Source organism: Pseudophryne corroboree, chromosome 6 (assembly GCF_028390025.1).
Source record: "Pseudophryne corroboree isolate aPseCor3 chromosome 6, aPseCor3.hap2, whole genome shotgun sequence".
NCBI classification, from domain to species: Eukaryota; Metazoa; Chordata; class Amphibia; order Anura; family Myobatrachidae; genus Pseudophryne; species Pseudophryne corroboree.
The window spans coordinates 379,321,541-379,348,211 of NC_086449.1; the positions used below are offsets into that span (position 1 = coordinate 379,321,541).

At 45.5% G+C, this 26,671-nt stretch overlaps 1 protein-coding gene across 1 annotated transcript in view; it reads right to left on the bottom strand.

Annotated features, from left to right (window-relative positions):
* Positions 1–26,671, bottom strand: part of LOC134934577 (collagen alpha-1(VII) chain-like) — an 817,258-nt gene that overhangs the window by 304,830 nt on the left and 485,757 nt on the right. Inside the window, exons 84-85 of the mRNA XM_063929986.1 lie at positions 7,981–8,016; positions 5,288–5,344 (exon numbers count right to left, since the gene is read on the bottom strand). Of these exons, the coding sequence (XP_063786056.1) occupies positions 5,288–5,344; positions 7,981–8,016 (93 nt within the window). The remainder of the gene's footprint in view (positions 1–5,287; positions 5,345–7,980; positions 8,017–26,671) is intronic.

Here is a 26,671-nt window from a genome sequence, read left to right on the forward strand (position 1 = left end):
CGCTGGATGGCTAAGCTAAGCGACACAAGTGGCCGACACAAACACCTGGCCCATCTAGGAGTGGCACTGCAGTGTCAGGCAGGATGGCACTTCAAAAAAATTGTCCCCAAACAGCACATGATGCAAAGAAAAATGAAAGAAAAAAGAGGTGCAACATGGAATTGTCCTTGGTCCCTCCCACCCACCCTTATGTTGTAATAACAGGACATGCACACTTTAACGAACCCATAATTTCAGCGACAGGGTCTGCCACACGACTGTGACTGAAATGACTGGTTGGTTTGGGCCCCCACCAAAAAAGAAGCAATCAATCTCTCCTTGCACAAACTGGCTCTACAGAGGCAAGATGTCCACCTCATCATCATCCTCCGATTCCTCACCCCTTTCACTGTGTACATCCCCCTCCTCACAGATTATTAATTCGTCCCCACTGGAATCCACCATCTCAGGTCCCTGTGTACTTTCTGGAGGCAATTGCTGGTGAATGTCTCCACGGAGGTATTGATTATAATTCATTTTGATGAACATCATCTTCTCCACATTTTCTGGAAGTAACCTCGTACGCCGATTGCTGACAAGGTGAGCGGATGCACTGAACACTCTTTCGGAGTACACACTGGAGGGTGGGCAACTTAGGTAAAATACAGCCAGTTTGTGCAAGGGCCTCCAAATTGCCTCTTTTTCCTGCCAGTATACGTACGGACTGTCTGACGTGCCTACTTGGATGCGGTCACTCATATAATCCTCCACCATTCTTTCAATGGAGACAGAATCATATGCAGTGACAGTAGACGACATGTCAGTAATCGTTGCCAGGTCCTTCAGTCCAGACCAGATGTCAGCACTCGCTCCAGACTGCCCTGCATCACCGCCAGCGGGTGGGCTCGGAATTCTTAGCCTTTTCCTCGCACCCCCAGTTGCGGGAGAATGTGAAGGAGGAGCTGTTGACGGGTCACGTTCCGCTTGACTTGACAATTTTCTCACCAGCAGGTCTTTGAACCTCTGCAGACTTGTGTCTGCCGGAAAGAGAGATACAACGTAGGTTTTAAATCTAGGATCGAGCACGGTGGCCAAAATGTAGTGCTCTGATTTCAACAGATTGACCACCCGTGAATCCTGGTTAAGCGAATTAAGGGCTCCATCCACAAGTCCCACATGCCTAGCGGAAACGCTCTGTTTTAGCTCCTCCTTCAATGTCTCCAGCTTCTTCTGAAAAAGCCTGATGAGGGGAATGACCTGACTCAGGCTGGCAGTGTCTGAACTGACTTCACGTGTGGCAAGTTCAAAGGGTTGCAGAACCTTGCACAACGTTGAAATCATTCTCCACTGCGCTTGAGTCAGGTGCATTCCCCCTCCTTTGCCTATATCGTGGGCAGATGTATAGGCTTGAATGGCCTTTTGCTGCTCCTCCATCCTATGAAGCATATAGAGGGTTGAATTCCACCTCGTTACCACCTCTTGCTTCAGATGATGGCAGGGCAGGTTCAGGACTGTTTGGTGGTGCTCCAGTCTTCGGCACGCGGTGGCTGAATGCCGAAAGTGGCCCGCAATACTTTGGGCCACCGACAGCATCTCTTGCACGCCCCTGTCGTTTTTTAAATAATTCTGCACCACCAAATTCAATGTATGTGCAAAACATGGGACGTGCTGGAATTTGCCCAGATGTAATGCACACACAATATTGCTGGCGTTGTCCGATGTCACAAATCCCCAGGAGAGTCCAATTGGGGTAAGCCATTCTGCGATGATGTTCCTCAGTTTCCGTAAGAGGTTGTCAGCTGTGTGCCTCTTATGGAAAGCGGTGATACAAAGCGTAGCCTGCCTAGGAACGAGTTGGCGTTTGCGAGATGCTGCTACTGGTGCCGCCACTGCTGTTCTTGCTGCGGGAGGCAATACATCTACCCAGTGGGCTGTCACAGTCATATAGTCCTGAGTCTGCGCTGCTCCACTTGTCCACATGTCCGTGGTTAAATGGACATTGGGTACAACTGCATTTTTTTGGACACTGGTGACTCTTTTTCTGACGTCTGTGTACATTTTCGGTATCGCCTGCCTAGAGAAATGGAACCTAGATGGTATTTGGTACCGGGGACACAGTACCTCAATCAAGTCTCTAGTTGCCTCTGAATTAACGGTGGATACCGGAACCACGTTTCTCACCACCCAGGCTGACAAGACCTGAGTTATCCGCTTTGCAGCAGGATGACTGCTGTGATATTTCATCTTCCTCGCAAAGGACTGTTGGACAGTCAATTGCTTACTGGAAGTAGTACAAGTGGTCTTCCGACTTCCCCTCTGGGATGACTATCGACTCCCAGCAGCAACAACAGCAGCGCCAGCAGCAGTAGGCGTTACACTCAAGGATGCATCGGAGGAATCCCAGGCAGGAGAGGACTCGTCAGACTTGCCAGTGACATGGCCTGCAGGACTATTGGCTTTCCTGTGTAAGGTGGAAATTGACACTGAGGGAGTTGGTGGTGTGGTTTGCAGGAGCTTGGTTACAAGAGGAAGGGATTTAGTGGTCAGTGGACTGCTTCCGCTGTCATCCAAAGTTTTTGAACTTGTCACTGACTTCTGATGAATGCGGTCCAGGTGACGTATAAGGGAGGATGTTCCTAGGTGGTTAACATCCTAACTCCTACTTATTACAGCTTGATAAAGGCAACACACGGCTTGACACCAGTTGTCCGCATTTCTGTTGAAATAATTCCACACCGAAGAGCTGATTTTTTTTGTATTTTGACCAGGCATGTCAATGGCCATATTCGTCCCACGGACAACAGGTGTCTCCCCGGGTGCCTGACTTAAACAAACCACCTCACCATCAGAATCCTCCTTGTCAATTTCCTCCCCAGCGCCAGCAACACCCATATCCTCATCCTGGTGTACTTCAACACTGACATCTTCAATTTGACTATCAGGAACTGGACTGCGGGTGCTCCTTCCAGCACTTGCAGGGGGCGTGCAAATGGTGGAAGGCGCAAGCTCTTCCCGTCCAGTGTTGGGAAGGTCAGGCATCGCAACCGACACAATTGGACTCTCCTTGGGGATTTGTGATTTTGAAGAACGCACAGTTCTTTGCTGTGCTTTTGCCAGCTTAAGTCTTTTCATTTTTCTAGCGAGAGGATGAGTGCTTCCATCCTCATGTGAATCTGAACCACAAGGCCTTGAACATAGGCCAGGGCCTCAGCCGTTCCTTGCCACTCCGTGTCGTAAATGGCATATTGGCAAGTTTACGCTTCTCATCAGACGCTTTCAATTTTGATTTTTGGGTCATTTTACTGAACTTTTGTTTTTTGGATTTTACATGCTCTCTACTATGACATTGGGCATCGGCCTTGGCAGACGACGTTGATGGCATTTCATCGTCTCGGCCATGACTAGTGGCAGCAGCTTCAGCATGAGGTGGAAGTGGATCTTGATCTTTCCCTATTTTAACCTCCACATTTTTGTTCTCCATTTTTTAATGTGTGGAATTATATGCCAGTATCAATAGCAATGGCCTACTACTATATATACTGCGCACAACTGAAATGCACCACAGGTATGGATGGATAGTATACTTGACGACACAGAGGTAGGTACAGCAGTGGCCTACTGTACCGTAATGCTATATATTATATACTGGTGGTCAGCAAACTGTGCAAAACTTAAATGCACCACAGGTATGGATGGATAGTATACTTGACGACACAGAGGTAGGTACAGCAGTGGCCTACTGTACCGTAATGCTATATATTATATACTGGTGGTCAGCAAACTGTGCAAAACTTAAATGCACCACAGGTATGGATGGATAGTATACTTGACGACACAGAGGTAGGTACAGCAGTGGCCTTCTGTACCGTACTCCTATATATTATATACTGGTGGTCAGCAAAATTATGCACTGTACTCCTACTACAGTATGTACTACAATGCAGCACAGATATGGAGTGTTTTTCAGGCAGACAACATATACTGGTGGTCACTGGTCAGCAAAACTCTGCACTGTACTCCTCCTATATAATATACTGGTGGTCCCCAGTCCCAACAATAAAGCAGTGTGAGCACAGATATATGCAGCACACTGAGCACAGATATGGAGTGTTTTTCAGGCAGACAGCGTATACTGGTGGTCACTGTCAGCAAAACTCTGCACTGTACTCCTCCTATATAATACAGCTGCTCCCCAGTCCCCACAATTAAGCAGTGTGAGCACAGATATATGCAGCACACTGAGCACAGATAAGGAGCGTTTTTTTCAGGCAGAGAACAGATAAAACTGGTGGTCACTGATCAGCAAAACTCTGCACTGTACTCCTCCTATATTATACAGCTGCTCCCCAGTCCCCACAATTAAGCAATAAGCAAGCACAAATATTTGCATTAACAATAAACGGAGAGGACGCCAGCCACGTCCTCTCCCTAACATTTCCGAAGCACGAGTGAAAATGGCGACGACGCGCGGCTGCTTATATAGAATCCGAATCTCGCGAGAATCCGACAGCGGGATGATGACGTTCGGGCGCGCTCGGATTAACCGAGCCATACGGGAGAATCCGAGTATGCCTCAGACCCGTGTAAAATGGGTGAAGTTCGGGGGGGTTCGGTTTCCGAGGAACCGAACCCGCTCATCACTAGTAAAAAGGGGAATCTGTCCGCTGTAAGGTGTAAAAGGGGCTCTACCTGGTGTAGTGGTGCTACTGTGCGGCGTAATTTGAATAATGGAGACTACTGTGCACTGTTATATGAATTGGTATTATTTTGTGGCCACACTCCTTCCCCACGAAGCCACGCCACTATATTTTTTGCACGCGCCTACGGCGCGCACTGCCCCTGTTTTACATAGAGGGGGGTCTCCGATGCCATTTCTTGCACACAGCGCTAAAATGTCTAGTTACGGCATTGTTGCCAGGTATCCATTTCTCTGTCCCTGAGCAGGTCTCCCTCACCAGATCCTCCCCAGGGGTGAGGGGGTGGACTTGGATGGGATGAGGAAGGGGGGGCCCAAAGCATTTTGTCGCACCTGGGCCCACCGCTCGCTAGTTCCGCCACTGAAAGGGGGTACATACAAACTCCTCGCAAATAAGGCTGTCTTGTGATGCAGCAGTGCCAATCAATGTGACAATTCCTCTGTTGAACATTTGCAACATTACTATTATAAATTAAAATGTTATTTCCATTTTTGCAGGTTGTGACATAGAAGTATATCTTATATACACTTTAATAATTTGTAAAACTGAGTTGACAAACTAAGAATTGAGAGAGGTTATATTTAGTATGCAATAATGCATTTATAGCTTACCGATCCCCCTTTACTTCCTTTATAGCCTGGAGTTCCAAATATAGTCATGGGGTCGCCCTGTGTAAAGGAAATAGAACCAATGATGCATATAGGATTAGATAAAGTGACTCATGGTTACTGTTGCTATGCAGTTTGGACAGAGGATCATAACCTTCCTTGCTATAACCCAGAATATGGGAATATGAACACCATCACAATCTATTATTCAGGTTTTATCAATGTACTTACTTTTAAATTATATTACTTTGTCTACCTAAGTATATTATTATTCAAAAATAATCATCAGGAAACAGTTATTGTACTGTATAGTTCCATTTTTGTTTCTTCTTTTCTGTTAACAACTTGTCTCTCCATCTTTAGCCAACTGGCTTCATCCTTCATTTAGGAGCATCATTTCTCAAGTAGGATACGGCTTATTGGGGGTCATTCCGAGTTGTTCGTTCGGTATTTTTTTCTCGCAACGGAGCGATTAGTCGCTAATGCGCATGCGCAATGTCCGCAGTGCGACTGCGCCAAGTAAATTTGCTATGCAGTTAGGTATTTTACTCACGGCATTACGAGGTTTTTTCTTCGTTCTGGTGATCGTAATATGATTGACAGGAAGTGGGTGTTTCTTGGCGGAAACAGGCCGTTTTATGGGTGTGTGCGAAAAAACGCTACCGTTTCTGGGAAAAACGCGGGAGTGGCTGGAGAAACGGAGGAGTGCCTGGGCGAACGCTGGGTGTGTTTGTGACGTCAAACCAGGAACGACAAGCACTGAACTGATCGCAGATGCCGAGTAAGTCTGGAGCTACTCAGAAACTGCTAAGAAGTGTCTATTCGCAATTCTGCTAATCTTTCGTTCACAATTTTGATAAGCTAAGATTCACTCCCAGTAGGCGGCGGCTTAGCATGTGCAAAGCTGCTGAAAGCAGCTTGCGAGCGAACAACTCGGAATGACCCCCATTGTTCTGTGCAAAATTCTCTACTCCAGTCCTACCTAAACCACACCAGAGCAGAACACATTCACACAGTCATTATTGCAGCCCAATTTACAGACTATGGCCTGAGTGAGACTTACATGTTTAGAAATAAACGTGAACATACACCTTGATTCAGATTTCATCGCATCTGTACGACTCAATTGCCCCTGTTCATTTGATTTAGAAAGTATCCATCATCTCTGTTAGTGCACATTTTCAACAGCCCTGTTCTTGGTGTAGGAAATTAGGCTGAAGTCGGCCAGTTTGCTACACACTGCCAATTCCGTCCGCAGACAGTCGTGCGTGCAACTCAGAATCAGGCCATATATATTCCGTGAAATTAAGAATGTACATATATATAGTACTGAGGAAAGTTACATTCCACAGCACGGTGAGTCAAAAATCCTGTGAATTTTGCACTTCTGTGCAGGGTCGCCAACAGCTGTGTCTTGCCCAAGTAATCTGAGGGGCGTGGCCAATGCAGGGAGATGTGGTCAGTCCACTTCCTTTAAAAATAAAGTATCTGCAGTGTCCTCTGTCTCCCGGCCCCATGCTGGCACTGTCTACATCGAGGAAGGGTAGGGGTAGAGGGACAGGCCCAAGTAAAGAGTACCCCCACCCCCTTTCTGCGCCACTGCTTCTGTGAAGCTGCCTTTACGAAAAATTTACATGAAAATTCCACTGCAACTTCCATAATCTCTAATCTCATCATATTTAACGTATGGCCCACTTTGAGTGATATTATTTTATCAGCTTTAAGGGGGATGTAATTAACATCCCAGCAGTCACCATCCCAACTATCAGAATATCGACAGCGACATCCCAAAAGTCAGAATCCTGATAGTAAGTACTGGGGTTAGGGCTAGGCACTAGTGGAAGAGTTAGGGTTAGGCTTCGTGTGTGTGTGTGTGTGTGTGTGTGTGCGTGGGGGGGCGGCGGCTAGGGTTAGGCTGCGGGTGGGATGGGTTTAGGTTAAACTGCAAGAGAAGTGGGTTAGGTTGTGTGTGGGGGGCGGTTTTGGGTTAGCCTGCAGGTGGGATGGGTTTAGGTTAAACTGCAGATGGGGTGGGTTAGGTTGTGTGTGGGGAGCGGGTTTTGGTTAGGCTGTGGGTGGGGTGTGATGGGTTTGGTTTAGGCTGCAGGAGGGGTGGGTTAGGTTGTGTGTGGTGGACTGGTTTGGGTTAGGCTGTGGGTGGGATGGGTTTGGTTTAGGCTGCAGGAGGGGTGGGTTAGGTTGTGTGTGGGGAGCAGGTTTGGGTTAGGCTGCAGGTGGGATGGGATTGGTTTAGGCTGCAGGAGGGGTGGGTTAGGTTGTGTGTGGGGGGCAGGTTTGGGTTAGGCTGTGGGTGGGATGGGTTTGGTTTAGGCTGCAGGAGGGCTGGGTTAGGTTGTGTGTGGGGGGCAGGTTTGGGTTAGGCTGCGGGTGGGATGGGTTTGGTTTAGGCTGCAGGAGGGGTGGGTCAGGGTTAGGATGAGGGATAGGATAAGGGTTAAAATATTCACTGGGATCCGTCGGGATATTGAATGTTGAAATGCTGCTATCGCCATTTTAACGGTCGGGATGGTGACTGCCAGGATATTGATACCATCCCCTTTAAGATCCTAGAGTTCCTCTTAGATTAAATTCTATCAAAAATATTTTCGCCTTTTGTGTCTAGTCCTATTTCTTATCACCAAGCAATTATAGACAATAGCAACAATGAACAAAATAGTGTACAATAAGCTTTTTACCTTGTCTCCTTTGAAACCAGACATACCTCGGTCCCCCTATATATGAATAAAATGTACATTTACAGTTAATTATTCATTTATGTAAAAAAAATACAATTAATTATGTAGCTGTGCTGACACTATTTGAAGCTGATGTTATATTGCAGTTTGTTCTTGTGCAAGAAGTAGATATGGTATCACATGTGGAAGCTGTCTTGCACCTCTAGCACTGGTGCTATGACACCAGTGATACTATGATGAGAAATCTCACATCCCATCTGCCTCCCTGCATTGATATAGCTTGTAATATTCATCTTATTTCTACTATTAAGCTGACCATAAATGTGCTTGAATAGCAAATGTTGGCATCTGGAACAGACTGGACACGTGCACCTAAATGAACATGCCCAAGAGTGATTCGGGCACTGGACATGTATATTTTGGGCCAAATTGGTCTGCAAAAGAAATAATTGGTTATCTCATCATGATGTGTATACAGTATACAGTTTACTATGATAAGCCTTTTATCTGAGCCTTGTTCCTTTGGTTGTGGTTGAGCTTGTGCGCTTATTTACAAAATAGACATAAATAATGTATTGTAATAAGCGAATAAGTTTAATTTACATATCTTCTTCTTTTCAATATTCCCCTTATGCCACAGAGATAGAAGTTTTTCCTCACAGGTTAAACCATTATTAGGTATCACTGACACTTGAATTCACATAAATTACTATAATACATGTAACAATTAGCTATATGTCGCTGTTCTAGGGAAGAAGTTAATGTGCTTTAGCGAACCTAATGATTATACATGTAAAAGATTTTTTATTTTTATCCAGACTATAGGTCGACCACTAATGGTCAACATGCATTAGGTCATGGTCAAAAGGTCGACATGTCAAAGGTCGATAGTGCTTAGAGTTGACAGGTACAAATGGCTGACAGGTTCAAATAGTTGACATGACACGACACATATATGGTCAACACAACTTTGTAAGAGGTTTTTTCTTTCTTCATTTTTCAACTTTTTTATATTTTACCATCCACATGGACTATGGGGGTAATTCCAAGTTGATCGCAGCAGGATTTTTGATAGCAACTGGGCAAAACCATGTGCACTGCAGGGGGGCAGATATAACATTTGCAGAGAGAGTTAGATTTGGGTGGGTTATTTTGTTTCTGTGCAGGGTAAATAATGGCTGCTTTATTTTTACACTGTAATTTAGATTTCAATTTGAATACACCCCACCCAAATCTATCTCTCTCTGCACATGTTACATCTGCTCCCCCTGCAGTGCCCATGGTTTTGCCCAACTGCTAAAAAATTTGCTGCTGCGATCAACTCAGAATTAGGCCCTATGTTTGGGAAGCGAGCCATGCAAGCAGACGTGGTACACTAATTAGGGTTCCCTGTGCTTTGATGGTGAAAACAACACAATAAAAAAGTTGTGTTGACCATTTTCCATGTCGACCTTTTCATGTGTCCTAACGACCATGTAGACCTTTTCGACCATTTCTGTGTTAGACCACATGGGGTCAAACTATTGACTGTCAACCTAATTATGGTCAAACTAATGATTTATATCCAAAAAAATAAATAATTTAGCAATTTCTTCGAAAGCTCAATTTTACTAAAGTACATCGCCGCACTAACAAATAGCACTAGATCTGGTATGCCTACACATGTAAGCAACCTAATAAATATTGGGGTCTAGATCTACCTATAGCAAAGGAAACTGAGTGGCGAATAGCCACGGTGGCGGATAAACAGTAAGGATGGGCTCCGGGTAGCGTAGCAGAATAAGGGAAGGAGCAGAGGTGAAGGGGTGGGGGTGTCGGGGGTGTGGAATTGGAAGGAGCTAGCAGTGGCAGACAAAGGAGAAGTGTGGACCAGGAGCAAAGAGTTTCACCCTGCTGCATTTGACACAGCTCACAGCTCCACAGCACATGCTCCCTTTGTCCTGCAGCCATTTTCTTCTTTCCTCCTTTCTCCACCCTTAGCTCCATTCTGTACTCTTTCCTCCCTGTCTTGCATTGCCTTCTTTCCCTGTTTTCACACATAAGTCCCCTCAGAAGCCCCGCATACAACAACATGGACCTAACGACGGCAGCTGGATGGAGCTACGGTGGAGGGATGACAGCAAAGGAGATCCCGCAGGGAGGAGCTGATTACGGAGGCCAGCGGCAATGACAGATGCATTGGGCTCCGGGACATCAGTCTCGGAGCGGGTAAATACAGACCCCATAACCCCACCTCAGCCTTTATTTACTGCCCACCGCGCTAGCCACCCCTCTGGCCAGCTAGCACCAGCCCAAATTTATTTCTCCTGCAAAACAAACCCCCTCCCACAGCCAGCAGTTAAGGAGCACCACGTGCAGCTGTACAGCTGCAGCCATCATAGTCCTACACGGCCCTTCCCGATGGTAGCCGTATCCTAGCACCTCAACAAGCAGCCAGCATGTACTACTGTCCCACATCAAGCACCAGCCCTCACTGCCTGCCGCATATCAGGCCCCCATAGCGTACAGCAAGCCCCCTCTCCCCCCACAACGATTAAAGCACGCAAACCAAACCATACTGCTGCACTCCTGCTTGAAACAGAAGGGTCGCAAACCTGGGGCCGCTGCTGCTACTATAACCCGCTCATCCCCCCACCACAATCACTTACATTGCACAGGCAAGGGTTCGCAGGCGCAACAGCCACACCAAGCAGCAGGCAGCCCTCCCTCCCAGCAGCTATAGCCTTCTTCCCCCCTCCCCAATCATACATCGGAGCCCTGTCTGCACAGTACACCCTGCTAAGCCCCAGCCTAAGATTCACGGTCAGCAGCACCCAACCTTTCCACCATACGTGTCTCTCTATCCCAGCCCCCACAGGCTCACAAACATTACAACTAGACACCCCTCCTCTCCTTTAGCAACATCCTGTCTGACCCCCAACTGGCTCCTGGGCATCGCTCCCAGCACACCCATCTACGGCACCACATTCATTACCCTGCAGGAATCAATCCCACACACTCTGCCAACTCCTCAATGTGTGTGTGTATATGTGCATATAGAGGCATTTATACGTTTTATACGTATACACGTAGATATGCATTTGTATATAGGTTACGGGTGCGGGGGAGGGTGGTCATATACGCGGCGTGCAGGGATGTGCATGGACGCATGTATATATAGTTGTATACACTGGTGTGTATTTGGAAACGTGTGTAGATGTATATGTGTATAAAGCATGTGCATACGTGCAAATACAGGTATTGTGCGTAAACGGTTTTAGTTAATAGAAAAATGTTTTTACAACAGGCATGTAAGCAGCTTCTTATAAGGATGCGTGCGTAGGCACGTATGTAGGTCAAGATGGGTCACATGTATCAGGTTAGTCATAAGGAAACATAGGGGTTTAATTTAGGGGGTTGGGAAGTATTTTTATCTCATATAACAAGCTACATGGGTAGACATGGGCAACGTTCAAGCACACACATGTTTGGCCGCATCGTAGAATGAGCAAGATGATCACTTCCCATAGGCATAACTGGGATTCGGGTCCCTTTAGGGAGTGATGTAATTTGAAGAGCGTGTACAAGGGTATATGTAGCGGTGTTATAGGCCAAGTGCGCATGTAGCTAGATTATGATCGTTATCCTTTATATGGTGCCACAAGGGTTCCACAGCACCCAAATACAGAGTGCATAAACAAATAATCAACACCGGAAAACAGCAACTTACAGTTGATGACAATAAGGGACAAGTCCAGGGCAGGTCGGTGTACGGGTGTGCATGCACATTAAGTTCCATATAAGTTGGGTACGTGCAACCCGTATAAGCAGGAGCCTCAAAGAATCATATTTCATTATGCTATGCGTTCTAGGTTTTCAATTTCATTGCCTTGTGGCTTGTGTATTGCCGTGTTACTATGCAATATTATTGAGCATTGTGTTGATGTTTGTAAAGTGCTTTGAGTCCGGTTCGGAGATAGAATGCGATATAAATAAAAATATTATAAGGGATTAAGGTGATACAAAAAATAGATTTATAACTGACGGATATCATCCCTTTGTGGTTCCCCTCAGTTTTATAAGTTTAAATTTGCACCAAGTCATAACAGGTTTGGGAATCTGGCTTTGATACTAGCCAACGCCTCTACAGCCATTAACCTCACGTCACTGATAAAAGCATTAGTACTCCTGTACAGTGAGGTAGCAGCAAGATGAGGTAACGGTTATATTCAAAGGCAGTATAGACAGATAATGATGCATTAGGCAAGAGATGGTAAGCAGGCTGCAAATAGCTAGGGAGAGGCCATCCATAACAATTATTATTATCATTATTCTTTATTTATATGGCGCCACATGGGATCCGCGTCGCCCAGTTACAGAGTAAACAAATAAGCAAAACACGAAGACAGTGATTTACAGTTCATTGAAATATAGGACAAGTGCAGGGTATACAAACATTTCGGCGTTAGTAAACAGGACTGAAATAAGTATCAGGGTTGCAGAAAACTAAGGAAGTTGATGCCATCAAAGGGAGTATTGAAAAGGGGAGAGGTGAAGTAAGAGACATAGAAGCACATGAGGGAAGAGGACCCTGCTCGTGAAAGCTTACATTCTAAAGGATCATTATGCAATATTACATTGAGGTTTGACTACAAGAACCATGGGGGTAATTCTGAGTTGGTCGCAGCAGCAAGTTTGTTAGCAGAGAGAGTGTAAGATTTGAGTGGGTTATTTTGTTTCTGTGCAGGGTAAATACTGGCTGCTTTATTTTTACACTGCAATTTAGATTTCAGTTTGAATATAGGCCCTCATTCCGAGTTGTTCGCAGAGATTCATCGCAAATGTACAAAACCTAACTAACCGCGCATGCGCAAAAGCGTAAATACGCATGCGCGAGCACAACGATACGACAGATGTGCAAAAATACTTTAAAAAAAACACACGTTACTCACAAACGAAAACGGGGAGTGGCGGAGGCGTGGCGGAGGCGTGGCGGAGGCGAGACTTCGCAATGGTCCGACATGGGCGTGAAAGTGGGCGTACAGTGTGGGAGTATGCAACTGGCAATAGGCGTGTTTTTCGCATAAAAACATTGTCGCTGTTAAAACTAACATAGGAATCCGTTGCAATCTTCACGCAGCAGCCGAGTAGGTCTGAAGTTACTCTGCATTTGCGAAGTACTGTTACAAGTGTGTATGCACTAATTAGCAGTTAATTGGAGAGCACATTCATCTGTTGGCCAATTACTTGTTAAATACTGCTCAGATGAAAGTCAGCAAACAGCAATTGTCTGAACCCACATTACATGTTTATTCTAATCACATATAAATCTGTCACACTGCCAAATAAGGTTGTTATTTGTGTTCAAGTTGGTGTGTAAACATTTTTTTAAAGGGCAGGTTTTAATGTGTGTAAGACTACCAAATCCAAACAAGTAAAATTATCCAAAATGTAATTTAAAAGCTGCAACATTTTACATAAATAAACAGACACCACCATAATGCAGCATACGCTTACATTTCTGCATAAATGATACTTTAATCTTTGTTTTTAATATCTGTCAATGTTTTAAATGATGTCCTGTTGCCCATAGTAAACCTTAAAGTGTGGTGCAAGGCATACCTGTAGGATTTTAAAAGATGCAATTGTTTTAGGAATTTGCAGATTGTTCCCTTGTTTCCCAAGTGTCTATATGCTTACCTAATCTTCCTGGCACTAAGATTTACCTAATGCATTACCTTGAATAAAGTACACAGTTTTTTTAATTTTTTCTTTTTTATTACTGTAGTAATATATTTTTAAATCAAAACAACATGGCTACAGGTGAGTCTCACAGGCAGAGATGGACCAAGCAGCAAGCAGATGCCACTGACAAAAATTATATAGGAGAACTCAGTACTCGGAAAACTCCAGCTTCTGACCAAATGATAATTTGAAGTAAAGAAAATAAAAAAAAAACCCTGCCAGACAACAATATTGGGCCAACTGAGAAAGAATTAGGATCCACCACACAAACACAGCAATACATAGCACACTAGTAAGAGGAAGATGGCTCTGGTGTTTCGGATAAAAAGCTCACAGGCTACAATACCTCCAAACATTATGAATACATTTCACTAAGGGAGTGAGCCATTCTGGCCACACAAGCCAACTCCAAAATAGCATAGAGACAACATGAAAAACATGGGTGCTGCCCATCTGGAGAGACATCACTTTCTTTTTTTTCTCCCCGCCTGAGGCTGATCTTCTTGTCTTGGTCTGCGGAGCGACCTTCGTTGGCCCTGCCTAGTGGGCTGTTCTTCCTGGGCAGGGGCAGGGGAGGGAGCCGATGTGGGTGGCTCTCTGCCACTGTGGGCAAGGGAGACAGCGATGGCCTGGAGGCCTTGCAAGATGTTAGTTGCAAGGCTTTGGAATGAGGAGGCAAGTTGTTCTTGTCCCTGCCTGATCTCTGCCAGACCTTGGCAGAGTTGAGCAACACCTTGCTCAACACTGGTTCGGTGCTCACTGAGCCGGACAGCTATCTGGCTTACCTCCCGGATGACCCCGTCTTGAAAAGCATTTAGGCTCTCACCATACCTAGCTATTTCAAGCAGGATCTCCGGGATAGCAGAGGGTTGGGTGGGGGGGCCAGTTGGAACCTGGAGAGGTGGGATTTGTCGTCCCACACTGCCAGACCCACTAGGTCCCTCCACCTCCGCCACATAACCCTCCTGTGACTCCAACTGCTCACCCCCCTGTGCTGTGTTATGTTGCAAGCAAATAGAAGAATGTGTGGGAAAAGAGTACAAAAAAGAATTAGGTATTGTTTTAGAAATACAGTTTAAATACCACACAAATAAGTGTGTAAACTTACCTGGCAAGTCATGTTCCGGCAGGATCTCAGGCAGGTCCGTGTCCATATGAGACACCCCTTGGCCCTCCTCATAACTGACACAGTCCATCGCCATCTCCTCCAAGTCTGTAAACTCCACAGCGACAGCTGGTCCTCCACCTGTAGCCCTTGAGGCATTCCACTCCGCAGACCTCTTGCCCTTCAGGCGGGATTTGAAGTCGGCCCAACTACATATGTTTGGTAAAATAGGGGCAAGGTAGAGTATTATTATTTAAGGTAATAAATATATAGGACACATGTTCTGCTTTTGTTTGCTATACACAACATCACATGTAACTACATTTTGAAGACTACTTAGCACAGAGAATGGACTGCCAAGATGCACTTACCGTCGTCTAACTTCCTGTGATGTACTGACGATAGAGCCGACTTCATTCACAGAATGTGTGATGTCCCTCCAGATGCGATCTTTCGTAGCAGCACCCATGTTTTTCGGTCCTCTATGTATTTTGGACATGGCCTGCGTGACCAAAACACGCAACTCCCTCTTAGTGAATGCTGGCTGTCTTTTTTTACGTCTGGAGGTAGCCTGTGAGCTTTGCTCCTGTTGCTCCTCACCACCTTCCTCGTCACTAGCAGCTTCTGTATGTTGTGCTTGTGTGGCTAATGATGATTCTCCCTCAGTTTGCCCAGTATGTGTGTCTGCAAGGGTATCCCCACTTAATTGTTGGGGCTCAGAAGCTGGAATTTCCTGAGCACTGGGTCCTGCCTCTTCCAAATCCGCAGAGGCGGATTCCAGCATTCGTTTCTGGCATTGTATGCGTTTTTTTGTCAATGCTATCTGCTGCTGCATAATGCAGTCCATCTCTGCTGCTAATTCCTCACGAGTAGCCATGTTGGAGATGTCTGTACGCCCAGGTGTGTGGCTATTTATACCTACGTGCGCCGCGTTCATTCACACAGGTGTACAGTATGCTAATAGTGTTACTGATTGTACTGCTTATTTAAGGGCCTGGTTTGCACGCTGTGAGTGTGTGGGTGATGAATGGAGTTTCTGTGTCGTGCGATAAGGTGCTCTTTTGTACTTTGCAGAGTGAGTAATTTTAGCATTGTCAAGCATACAGTTGTCCGTTTATTAGCTTATAGCATGTACACCGTATTGCGGGTTTTTTTTGCGAAGTTTCGTTTGTGTGTATTCCTGCAATCGTCTTTTTGTTAAATGCAAGTATGTTTGTTGGTAAAATGCAGGTGTGTTTATGAATTTGGTAGAATATCTGTTTGTAATTTATGTTTTTCTTATTTATTTTATTTTTATTTTGCCTAACCTGTACTTTAGTGTTTCTGTTATATTTGTTTTTTTTTTAATGTTGCTCTTACCCTCGTTGTAGGTATTTTTTGGAGGAGACTTTATCCTAATTTATTTTGAAGGCAAGTTAGCCATTTTTCTTTGTCCGTGCTTAAGCAGAAAGTCATCTCTGTAGCTTTCTGGAGCAGGTAAGTCCCCTAGGCCTGTGTTTGTGTCTGTTTGTGCTAATTGTCTATATGTGCTCTTACCCTCATTTTGTGTCTCTTGTAGTTTTTTTTTGGAGGAGACTTTATCCTAATTTATTTTGAAGGCAAGTTAGCCATTTTTCTTTGTCCGTGCTTAAGCAGAAAGTCATCTCTGTAGCTTTCTGGAGCAGGTAAGTCCCCTAGGCCTGTGTTTGTGTCTGTTTGTGCTAATTGTCTATATGTGCTCTTACCCTCATTTTGTGTCTCTTGTAGGTTTTTTTTGGAGGAGACTTTATCCTAATTTATTTTGAAGGCAAGTTAGCCATTTTTCTTTGTCCGTGCTTAAGCAGAAAGTCATCTCTGTAGCTTTCTGGAGCAGGTAAGTCCCATAGGCCTGTGTGTTGTGGAGTATGTGTGTGTTCAAAGTGTTTAGATTATGTTTGTCATCACAATTTTTATTTTTTATTTTTTTTTATTTTCAGGATTGATCCGCAAAGTAGTGCTGTTCTTGCCTGTAATAGCTACTAAAGGGATCCATTTTGTCTAGAATGTATTTTAAAGTTTTTACATAATTTTCATTAGTTATACTTAGTTGTTTGATTTATTTTTGATGCTCTTATTATATTTGTATGTTTGGTTTGTTTACACATTGAGAATTTGTTTGGTTAACCTATGTTTGTTCAAAAATTATAATTTGTGCTTTCCCTTTTTTTACACAATTTATACTTGGTCCGTAATTGAATCCAGAATAAATGTTGTATGCTCCAGCAGTAAGTTAACACCCAGACAATGTTACTTTGATTATGGTTGTCAATGTGTGTTTTAAAATTGTCTTATTCTCAATATTATTCCCTTAATTTTAAGTTGGTGATGTCGGTATTTGTGGCTGCTGAAGCCCTCCCACCCCAACCCACGGAAGCACTCCCACCCCAACCGCCAGCCCGCCAACCACAACCGGCTCCTCATCAACCAAGGCAACGGAGGCGTGCTAGGCCACCAATTTTCCGCACCCGTGTCCTCCTTTTTGGGATGCCAGATGATGTGGGTGTGCGAAGATACAGGCTGCCACCACATCTAATCCTAGACACTCTCTCCATAATAGAGAGTGATCTGGAGTCTTCAATTCGGTATCCTACAGCAATACCACCATTGACACAATTCCTTGCTGTGTTACATTTTGTGGCCACAGGGTCATTCCAACATGTTGTGAGAGACCTGGTTGGCATGTCGCAGGGCCAGTTCAGTAAGGTCCTGCGGCGTGTCAGCCAGGCTTTCATAAAGCGTGTGAAGCAATTTATTGCTATGCCTTTGGATGCTGGTGCCCTAGATGTGGTGAAGCGGCAATTTGAGGAAGGTGGTAGTCGCTTCCCACATGTTATTGGGGTTGTGGATGGCACACATGTAGCTATTGTGCCACCAAGACATAATGAAGAAATTTATAGAAACAGGAAACTGTTTCATTCTCTGAATGTAATGGTTGTTTGTGGGCCATCCCTCCAGATCCTTTCCCTGAATGCCAAGTTTCCCGGAAACTCACATGATGCGTATGTCATTAGACAATCAGGGATATGGCAGAGATTAAGATCAAGTCAACGACAAGACATGTGGTTATTGGGTGAGTTGGCAAACATCATTTTCTGCAAATTTTTAATAAATAAAGAATATTCTCATTCTAATTTGATCTTCTCATCAAACAGGAGACCGTGGATATCCTTGCACCCCCTGGCTCATGACTCCTTACCGTAAGCCCAGGCCAGGACCACAGACGGCATTTAACTCCGTGCTTACTGCCACTAGACAGCTGGTGGAGCGCACAATTGGGGTCCTTAAAGGACGTTTTCGTGTGCTCCACCGCACTGGTGGCGACATCATATATTCGCCGGAGATGGCAAGTAAAATAGTGGTCCTGTGCGCTATACTCCATAACATCGCGGTAAGGAGTCGCGTTGAGCTTCCTGACACAGAGGAATTGCCAGATGAGGAGCCAGGGGTTGGCCGTAGATTCGGTGGGGGGAGTGTTTCACGGAGGGGAAGAGAAGTAAGGGCAAGCATTGTGCAAGAATATTTTAGGTATAGTGTATTTGGATTTACTTTTATAAATTACTAAAAAACACTGTATGCTTATGCTCATTTTGCTCAGATGTCATTTAGGTTGCTAGTGTAAGGTCATTGTGTAATTGTTAGGGTGTGTGGGAATATCTTATTATGTTGTTTAAAAATAACAAAAAACATGTTAAGCTTACAATGTTTTTTCATTGAATATAATAATGTGACGTTGCTAAATAGTGTCCTTTTTTTAATCTAATCCTGTTTTTTATTAAATTAAACACCAACAAATGTTACTAAATGTTGGCCACTTTGTGACTGTGCAGCTGATTTATCACACAAAATGTGGTGAGTACACAGAGTTTTGTGTTAATTTAATACAAAGTGTGTGTGTGTGTGTGTGTGTGTGTGTGTGTGTGTGTGTGTGTGTGTGTGTGTGTGTGTGTGTGTGTGTGTGTGTGTGTGTCCGTGTTTGTTTGGGTGTTTGTGTTGGGGGTTTTGTGAAAATACTTTTTTTTTATAGCATGCTCTTCCGCGACTGCGTATTTCCGCTGTAGCGAACTAACCACTCTGCTCTTCACAGCATTGCAGACATCAATAAAGTTTATTTTAATGACAGCATAGATTTTAGACCAATCACATGCTAACACACACTATAAATATATGCCCAAATAAGGAAAACGCCATTGCCATGATGCGTGCAGCACCATTCACACGGCGGGAACTCCGCTTACTAGTGGCGGTGATGGACCGACGCGTAGGCCGCGTAGGGCGTTTTGTCCCAAATAGGGTTAAACGCGAGGCCTACGCGGAGGTCCGCCGCCTGCTACGGAGCCGCCTCCGCAGCCGCAGGAGCATAATCCAGTTAGAGAGGCGCTGGAGCGACCTGCGGAGGCGCACGCCAGACCTCCTGGCGGAGCTCCGGCAACACATCAGGACCTTACGTGTCCGCAGTAAGTAACATTTCGTGCCCTGACGGGTTTTACGCATAACCTTTGCATACTTTCGTTAAGTGTGAGTGCAAAAATGTGCACAAATAAAATTAGCATGAGTGTGTGTAGGTAGGTTATGCAGTGATGCATACCTCCCAATATGACCTTTTGCAAGAGGAACAGAATACTCTGCTTAGGGATTTGTCACTTAATTTTTAGTCTCAAGTTTTCTCTGCACAAGTGATGGCAATCATACATTAAGAGTGAAGTGACGGAGCAGAACATTCTGTCCCTCCTGGAGAGACTCCTGTTGGGAGGTATGGTACTGACTGTATGTTGTTGTGCATAATTACTACACAGGCAGAAAACTGAGCAAAATAACCTGCCCAGTGGTTCTCCAATTTAACAAAATGTGGCTTTTTTATTACACTGGGGATGTTGTTTAGATTGAAAAATGTGAATATAGTTTATAATGGATAGAAGGTATTTAATATAGTTTTCTTAGAATAGGTTTGTTTGATAAGGCCAACATCACCATAAAATATATTTTACTAACTTAGTAATGTTAACCCTGTCTCTTTAACATGGTACAGAACAGAGTAATAGGAATATGCTGTGGTTCAAAATAATTATGTTTTTGGTAAAATTAAACATATGTCATTATAGGGCGAGCACAACGGCAAGGTGCTGGTGCTGGAAGGCAACACCAGCAAGTTTCCCCATCCCCTTCACCATCACCCTCCCCCTCTCCGGACCAATCCCCCTCTCCTGCCCACACCCCCTCTCCGGCCCAATCCCCCTCTCCGGCCCAATCCCCCTCTCCGGCCCAAACCCCTCTGCTGCCACCTCTCCCTCTCCTGCCCAATCCCCCTCTCCTGCCACCACCCCCTCTCCGGCCCAATCCCCCTCTCCGGCCCAAACCCCCTCTGCTGCCACCTCTCCCTCTCCTGCCCAATCCCCCTCTCCTGCCACCACCCCCTCTCCGGCCCAATCCCCCTCTCCGGCCCAAACCCCCTCTGCTGCCACCTCTCCCTCTCCTGCCCAATCCCCCTCTCCTGCCACCACCCCCTCTCCGTCCCAATCCCCCTCTCCGGCCCAATCCCCCTCTCCTGCCCAATCCCCCTCTCCTGCCACCTCTGCCTCTCCTGCACAAACCCCCTCTGCAGCCCACACCCCCTCTCCAGCCCAAGCCCACTGTTTGGATAAATTCCCCTCTCTGCCCCCCTCACCCGCTGTGTCCCAAAATAACTCAACCACACCCACACCCTATAATTCAAAAACCCACTCTGAAACTACCTCCCCCTTCCATCCTCTCACACAATTTGACCCTCCTTCCCCCATCCTGCCTCCTTCCCCCATCCAGCACCCATCCCCCATCCAGCCAACCTCACCCCTCCAGCCTCCATCCCCCAGCCAGCAACCACCCCCCATCCAGCCTCCATCACCCAGCCAGCCAACGTCGCTGACCGAATGGGCAGCAGAGGCCCCGGAGCCACTACAGGGAAGTGGGCAAGTGGCAGAGGAGAGTAAGTTCCCACACATTCCTTATTTTTTTTAAATAAAAAAATATAAACATTTTTAAAAATGCAGTGTTGTACTGTGGCCAATCTTTTGTCTAGGTTAAATGCTTGTCTTCTTCAGCATGGTATGGATGATGCATTCACATTTGTGTGCGTGACATTATATGTACAGTGTGTACATCTGGTTGTTAATCACTATGTTGACAGGTTTGCCTGCACAACAAGGTTTGTATGTGAAAAATTTTATGCTACACATTTAGACCCGAGTTATTTTTTGGGTGTGTTTTTACTTTTACAATTGAGCTTGGCTATTGCAAAATTTACAAACAAAAGTCGCAGGAGTCACTTTGTTAGCCAGACTAACGACACAATGATATGTGTTATGAAAGTTACACTCACAAAATACTTATTTGCTTTTTCAAAACATGTTTGACCTGATATTTGATGTAAGGCAACCTTACAGGGAGTGTGGGCATGCTAGGATATGTTGTCCTTCTGAAGATGATAATATGCAGTATGATGATGCAGGTGAAAACAGCACAAAAAAAATGTCTACTTCACTACAGATGTGACTGCTGACCAGTATGGGGTTACATGTACTAATTTGGGGGTGTGATTGTAGCTTGGATGTTTACCATAGCAAACAAACAATAACAACTTCTCTGTAATTTACCACCTTCTAGAAGATAAGTTTAATGTGATTGGTTGCTATGGGCAACATCACATCTTAAATATAACTCCCATCTTAGGAAATGTACATCATGGTGTGTTAAACTTTTACACATAGACAATTTAAAAAAAAAAACATTGCTGAGTATGCTTGTGTGTTGCTATGCTACTGTTTTGAAATTTATACATCCATGATGTATATCATTTTATCTTAAAGTGTGCTTTGTGGAATTGTAATGTAATAGGTAATGTTTTTTTTATAAAAAATAACATTTTTACTCTGCATTTCAGATGTTGCCATTGGAGATCCCTCAAGCCTGGCAGCCATCATTTCAAGAATGCAGGCGAATTTGGAGGCCATGTTGGCTGAACTAAAAAATTTAAAAGAAATGGTGTAAAAAAAATAAAAATTATTTGTTTTTAAAATTGTTTAAAAATAATTTTTTGAATATAAAAAAAAACCCATTTGTTTTAAAAATAAAAACACATTTTGAGCCGTTATGCGCTTGTGATGTTTTGATTGGCCAAAAAATAGAGCATATTACAAATCAGAAATTGGTTAACTAACAAAATAACAAACCAAAAAAAACCCAGAAAAAGTCTTATTTAATACATACCAATTAGGTTAGTTAGTAGCTAATTTATTTTAAAAACATGTAAGCACATACATTCACACACTAAACATCCACAACAAATTAAACTATTTACATTTCGGCCAGGCACGGCTTACACATCTCTTGCACTTCTTTAAAAATAAACATGGTAATGTCCAATTATGCATACAAAGTGTTCTTGAGGTATTCTTTGCAGACTTAATTGGTCATGCACACAATCAATTACACTAATTGGAATTTTAATTGAGGGACGCTTGCTGAGTTAGAATTGCAAGGTATCATCTAAATTAGTAGATAAATACCATTGCTGTGCGTTTGTTTGCTAAAGCCTTAGCACATTTAAGAGGAATGTGTAAATCTACGATGACATCGTATTTTTGCGATGAGGTTTGTGCGTATGCGTTGGATTCGCATTATTGCGTTGTAATATGGCATACGCCTACCTTGTGTAATACTGCGTACGAAATAGCAGAAATACGTTGGGGGCGGACGTTCGCAATTTTACATCATGATCGCAAAACTGCGACTATGTTGTGCGAACGAAACACATAGCGACCAACTCGGAATTACCCCCCTAGCCCACCCAAATCTAACTCTCTCTGCACATGATATATCTGCCCCTCCTGCAGTGCACATGGGTGGTCATTCCGAGTTGTTCGCTCGGTAATTTTCTTCGCATCGCAGCGACTTTCCGCTTATTGCGCATGCGCAATGTTCGCACTGCGACTGCGCCAAGTAAATTTGCTATGAAGTTTGGTATTTTACTCACAGCATTACGAGGTTTTTTCTTCGTTCTGGTGATCATAATGTGATTGACAGGAAGTGGGTGTTTCTGGGCGGAAACTGGCCATTTTATGGGAGTGTTTGAAAAAACGCTACCGTTTCTGGGAAAAACGCGGGAGTGGCTGGAGAAACGGAGGAGTGTCTGGGCGAACGCTGGGTGTGTTTGTGACGTCAAACCAGGAACGACAAGCACTGAACTGATCGCACTGGCAGAGTAAGTCTCGAGCTACTCAGAAACTGCACAGAGAAGTCTTTTCGCAATATTGCAAATCTTTCGTTCGCAATTTTGCTAAGCTAAGATTCACTCCCAGTAGGCGGCGGCTTAGCGTGTGCAATGCTGCTAAAAGCAGCTTGCGAGCGAACAACTCGGAATGAGGGCCATGGTTTTACCCAACTGCTAACAAAATTGCTGCTGTGATCAACTCAGAATTAGGTCCCATATGTGTCCATCAAAGCAGGCGCATTGTAATCAGGGAATTAAACCACTGTTATACATTTGTTATCTTACAATCTCTATTGTTTTGTTCTTTCTGCATCTCCCCAGGCACCCAGTACCCAAAGTGGACCTGCTGATCCAGGGAGTGGCAGTGGCATATAAAGCAGCACCCAGCATTGCATGCACATCAACTTGGAAGGGCTGGTCCAGAGCATCTTTACACACAGCGCAGGCGGCATGGCACCAGGTTATAGCCCCAGAGCAGGCCATCATAGCAGGGCATCTTTTGCAGATGAAGGGAGCGGAGCCCTCACTATACCTACTGGTCTAATCATTAGGTTTCACCCCATGGGGTGCTGCAACACATGGAACAGCAGCCAGCATTCACAGGAGCTCCAGCACATAAGCAGGCAGTCCATATCACTCTCATACACAGCACAGGCGCATGCACTGAGCTAAAGCTCAGCTGGCAAGCGGAGATCATGGAGAGGCCCCCACAATAGGCCGGCATAGCGGGTCATTATGTCACAAGGAAATGAGCATACATCGCAACTACTGGTCTATGGGGGTCATTCCGAGTTGATCGTAGCTGTGCTAAATTTACCACAGCTACGATCAGGCACTCAGACATGCGGGGGGACACCCAGCATGTCAGTGCTGCAACCCTTCCCCCCCCCCCCCCCCCCCCCGCAGAAATGCAATGCATTTGAGGAGTAACTCCTGGCCAGCACAGCTCCTGCGGCTGGCCGGGAGAACCTCTTGGCTGCTCGGGTCGCAGATGTCACGCAGCCGCCACAGCCCGCCCCCCCAACAGTCCGGCCACGTCTGTGTTTCCGGACTGCACCCCCTTAACCCTGCCGTTCAGCCCCCTCCCGCCCAGCGACTGCCTCTGCCTTCGGCCGTCTGGCATGCGCCGGCTCACTGCGGCGCCAGTGCATGCGCAGCTGACCCGATCGCACTGCTGTGATAAACTGAAGCATGCGATCGGGTCAGAATGGCCCCCTATGTAGGGATAGCACCCTGCGCAAGATATGGGTGACAATAGAAGAATCAGCAGGTGGGTTATAGTAGTTATTAAGTTAGCAAGCCAAGAACACCCATGCTTCACTGTTATCCCCAGACAGTGGCTGCAATGTTTGGTTCAAGTCAGTATGGAGTGTTGCCTGGCAATGGTAGCCAAGGTATTGCTATTGGCTACCAGGAAAAGTATATGGATATGTTTATGCATACGCATATGCGCGTTTATGAGGGCACATGCATGGTTTAATATTTATAGAGCTAGGGAGGCCCTGCCTGCAAGCTGACAATCTGCTACACACAGGGCCGGTGCAAGGTCTCTCTGCACCCTATGCAAAGCTTCAGCCTAGCACCCCCTAACCTGCAACCCCCCCACCCGCAACCTCCCGGAGACGAGATGCAGGTGGCGACTAGTTGGGTGGTGAATTACATCATTATGCATATAATGAGAAAAGGGACGACACTCAGGGCTTTTAAAGTGAAAAGTAAATTGTAAACAAAGTCACAAAATTTTGTGACATTGTTCACAATGTACTTTCACTTTAAAATCCTTGAGTGGCGACCATTCTTTCTCCATATGTATACACACTAGCTGGCATGTTAGGAATCGTATAGGACACAGACCAATTTCACATTTCTGCTGCGGGGTGCACTGGGCTCCACAAGGATTGGACAATGGGGAGTAGAGTAGGATCTTGATCCGAGGCACCAACAGGCTCAAAGCTTTGACTGTTCCCAGAATGCACAGCGCCGCCTCCCAGCACAGGAGCTCAGTTTTGTAAGTTGGTGCTGCAGTAAGCAGGCACTTAACAGAGGGGCTGATCCAAGCAGCCCTAAGAAAAGCTTTTTATGAAGTAAAAAGTGAAGACTTCAGGGCAGCAGCAGTGGTAAATGTCTTGTGACATTCACTGCTGCAGCTCCAGCTCTCCCCAGCGGCGCTGTACACTCCCGAGCCCTGGTTGCCGGGTACCTACAGCGGAGGCTCCGGTTTTCTTCATGTTAGACACACACGACTGGGGCTCTCCAGGATCGCGTGGCAGTGCTTCGGGAGGTGGTAAGTGGGTCCCGCTTGCGGGACCCGGTCTTTATCGCAATACGGCGCGGTCAGTGGGAGGCGGGCCGCGCGCTGGCGGTGGACACTGTGGCAGTACAGGCGATCCCACTAAATCACCAGGGCATGGGCGCAGGTCAGGTTTTCTCTCTAAACCAATTCTTATATCGCCCACAGTACCCGGTGGTTTTGCCAGCAGAGGGGATAAGGCTTAGACCTGAAGCCCCTCCCCCAGCCCCAGGGCGCCATTTCTAGCAAGTGTTCCCGCCCTGGAGCTGCATATCTGTCTTTTCCTCACTCCCTGTCAGTGTCTGCGGCGCCATTATCCCTCAGCTCACTGTTCCTGGGACTGCTTGGGCAAATCCTCCTATGTAAAGCCGCCTGGTTGTCAGCGCTGTGCCTTTACATGACACTTATGTATTCTACCTGCCTTTTTAGACAGTGATAGTTAAGAAAGAGTGCATTTTTAGTCAGGGGTTTATAGTACAATTACCCTGTGATATACATCCAGTTCTTACTGTGTAGTGTTATATCTATTGTTATATAGCTGTGTAAGCTAGTCCAGTGCAGTATTATTGTTAGTAATAACCTCTGCATTGTACAAACTGTGACTTTCTGTGTGTGCATTTGATAGCTGAGTGGTGTCCATTTCGTGTCTTTCACTCAACCTGCTATCCCTATATTCCATAACCTGAGGGGGCTTGGTGCGTCAGGTTTTATCTAATTTAGGATTTTCACAAAGATATACTGTATTACGTATTTTTCTCTGTGATTTAGTCACCATATCTCTCCTTTATCTCTGCTAGTGCTGACTACACTGCGCAGGGGTTTGGGTTTAGAGGTATAGTGCTGCTGATAATTGTACTGTGTTACCTGATACTGCAAGTTATATCATGTCTGCTTCTGAGGGTAACGGTTCTGGGGCTGAACATACTGCCGGTGTTGCTGAAGCCGCAGATAACTATGAGGAGAATATAGCAGCTTTGGGCTCTGGTTCTGGGGGCTCCTTGCCCCCCAGTGGGACGGTGGCAACGGGGGCAAATAATGACCCGCCGTGGGCCGCTTTTTCCACTCTTCTGCATACGCTAGTTCATACACTGACACCCCCTATGGGACCCCCAATGCCGGTACAACCGTATGTGGTCCCTGCAGCTAACCCGCCGTGGGCGGACGATTTATCTGCTCAATTAAAGAAGTTGAACCAGTCCTTGACTACTAAAAAGTCTGACCAACGCTCGCCTAAGTCCAAGAGGTCCTCTAAGCGAGCGCTTATCTCCTCACAATCCACTGCTGTCACTGACACCTCGTCTGATGAAGACGG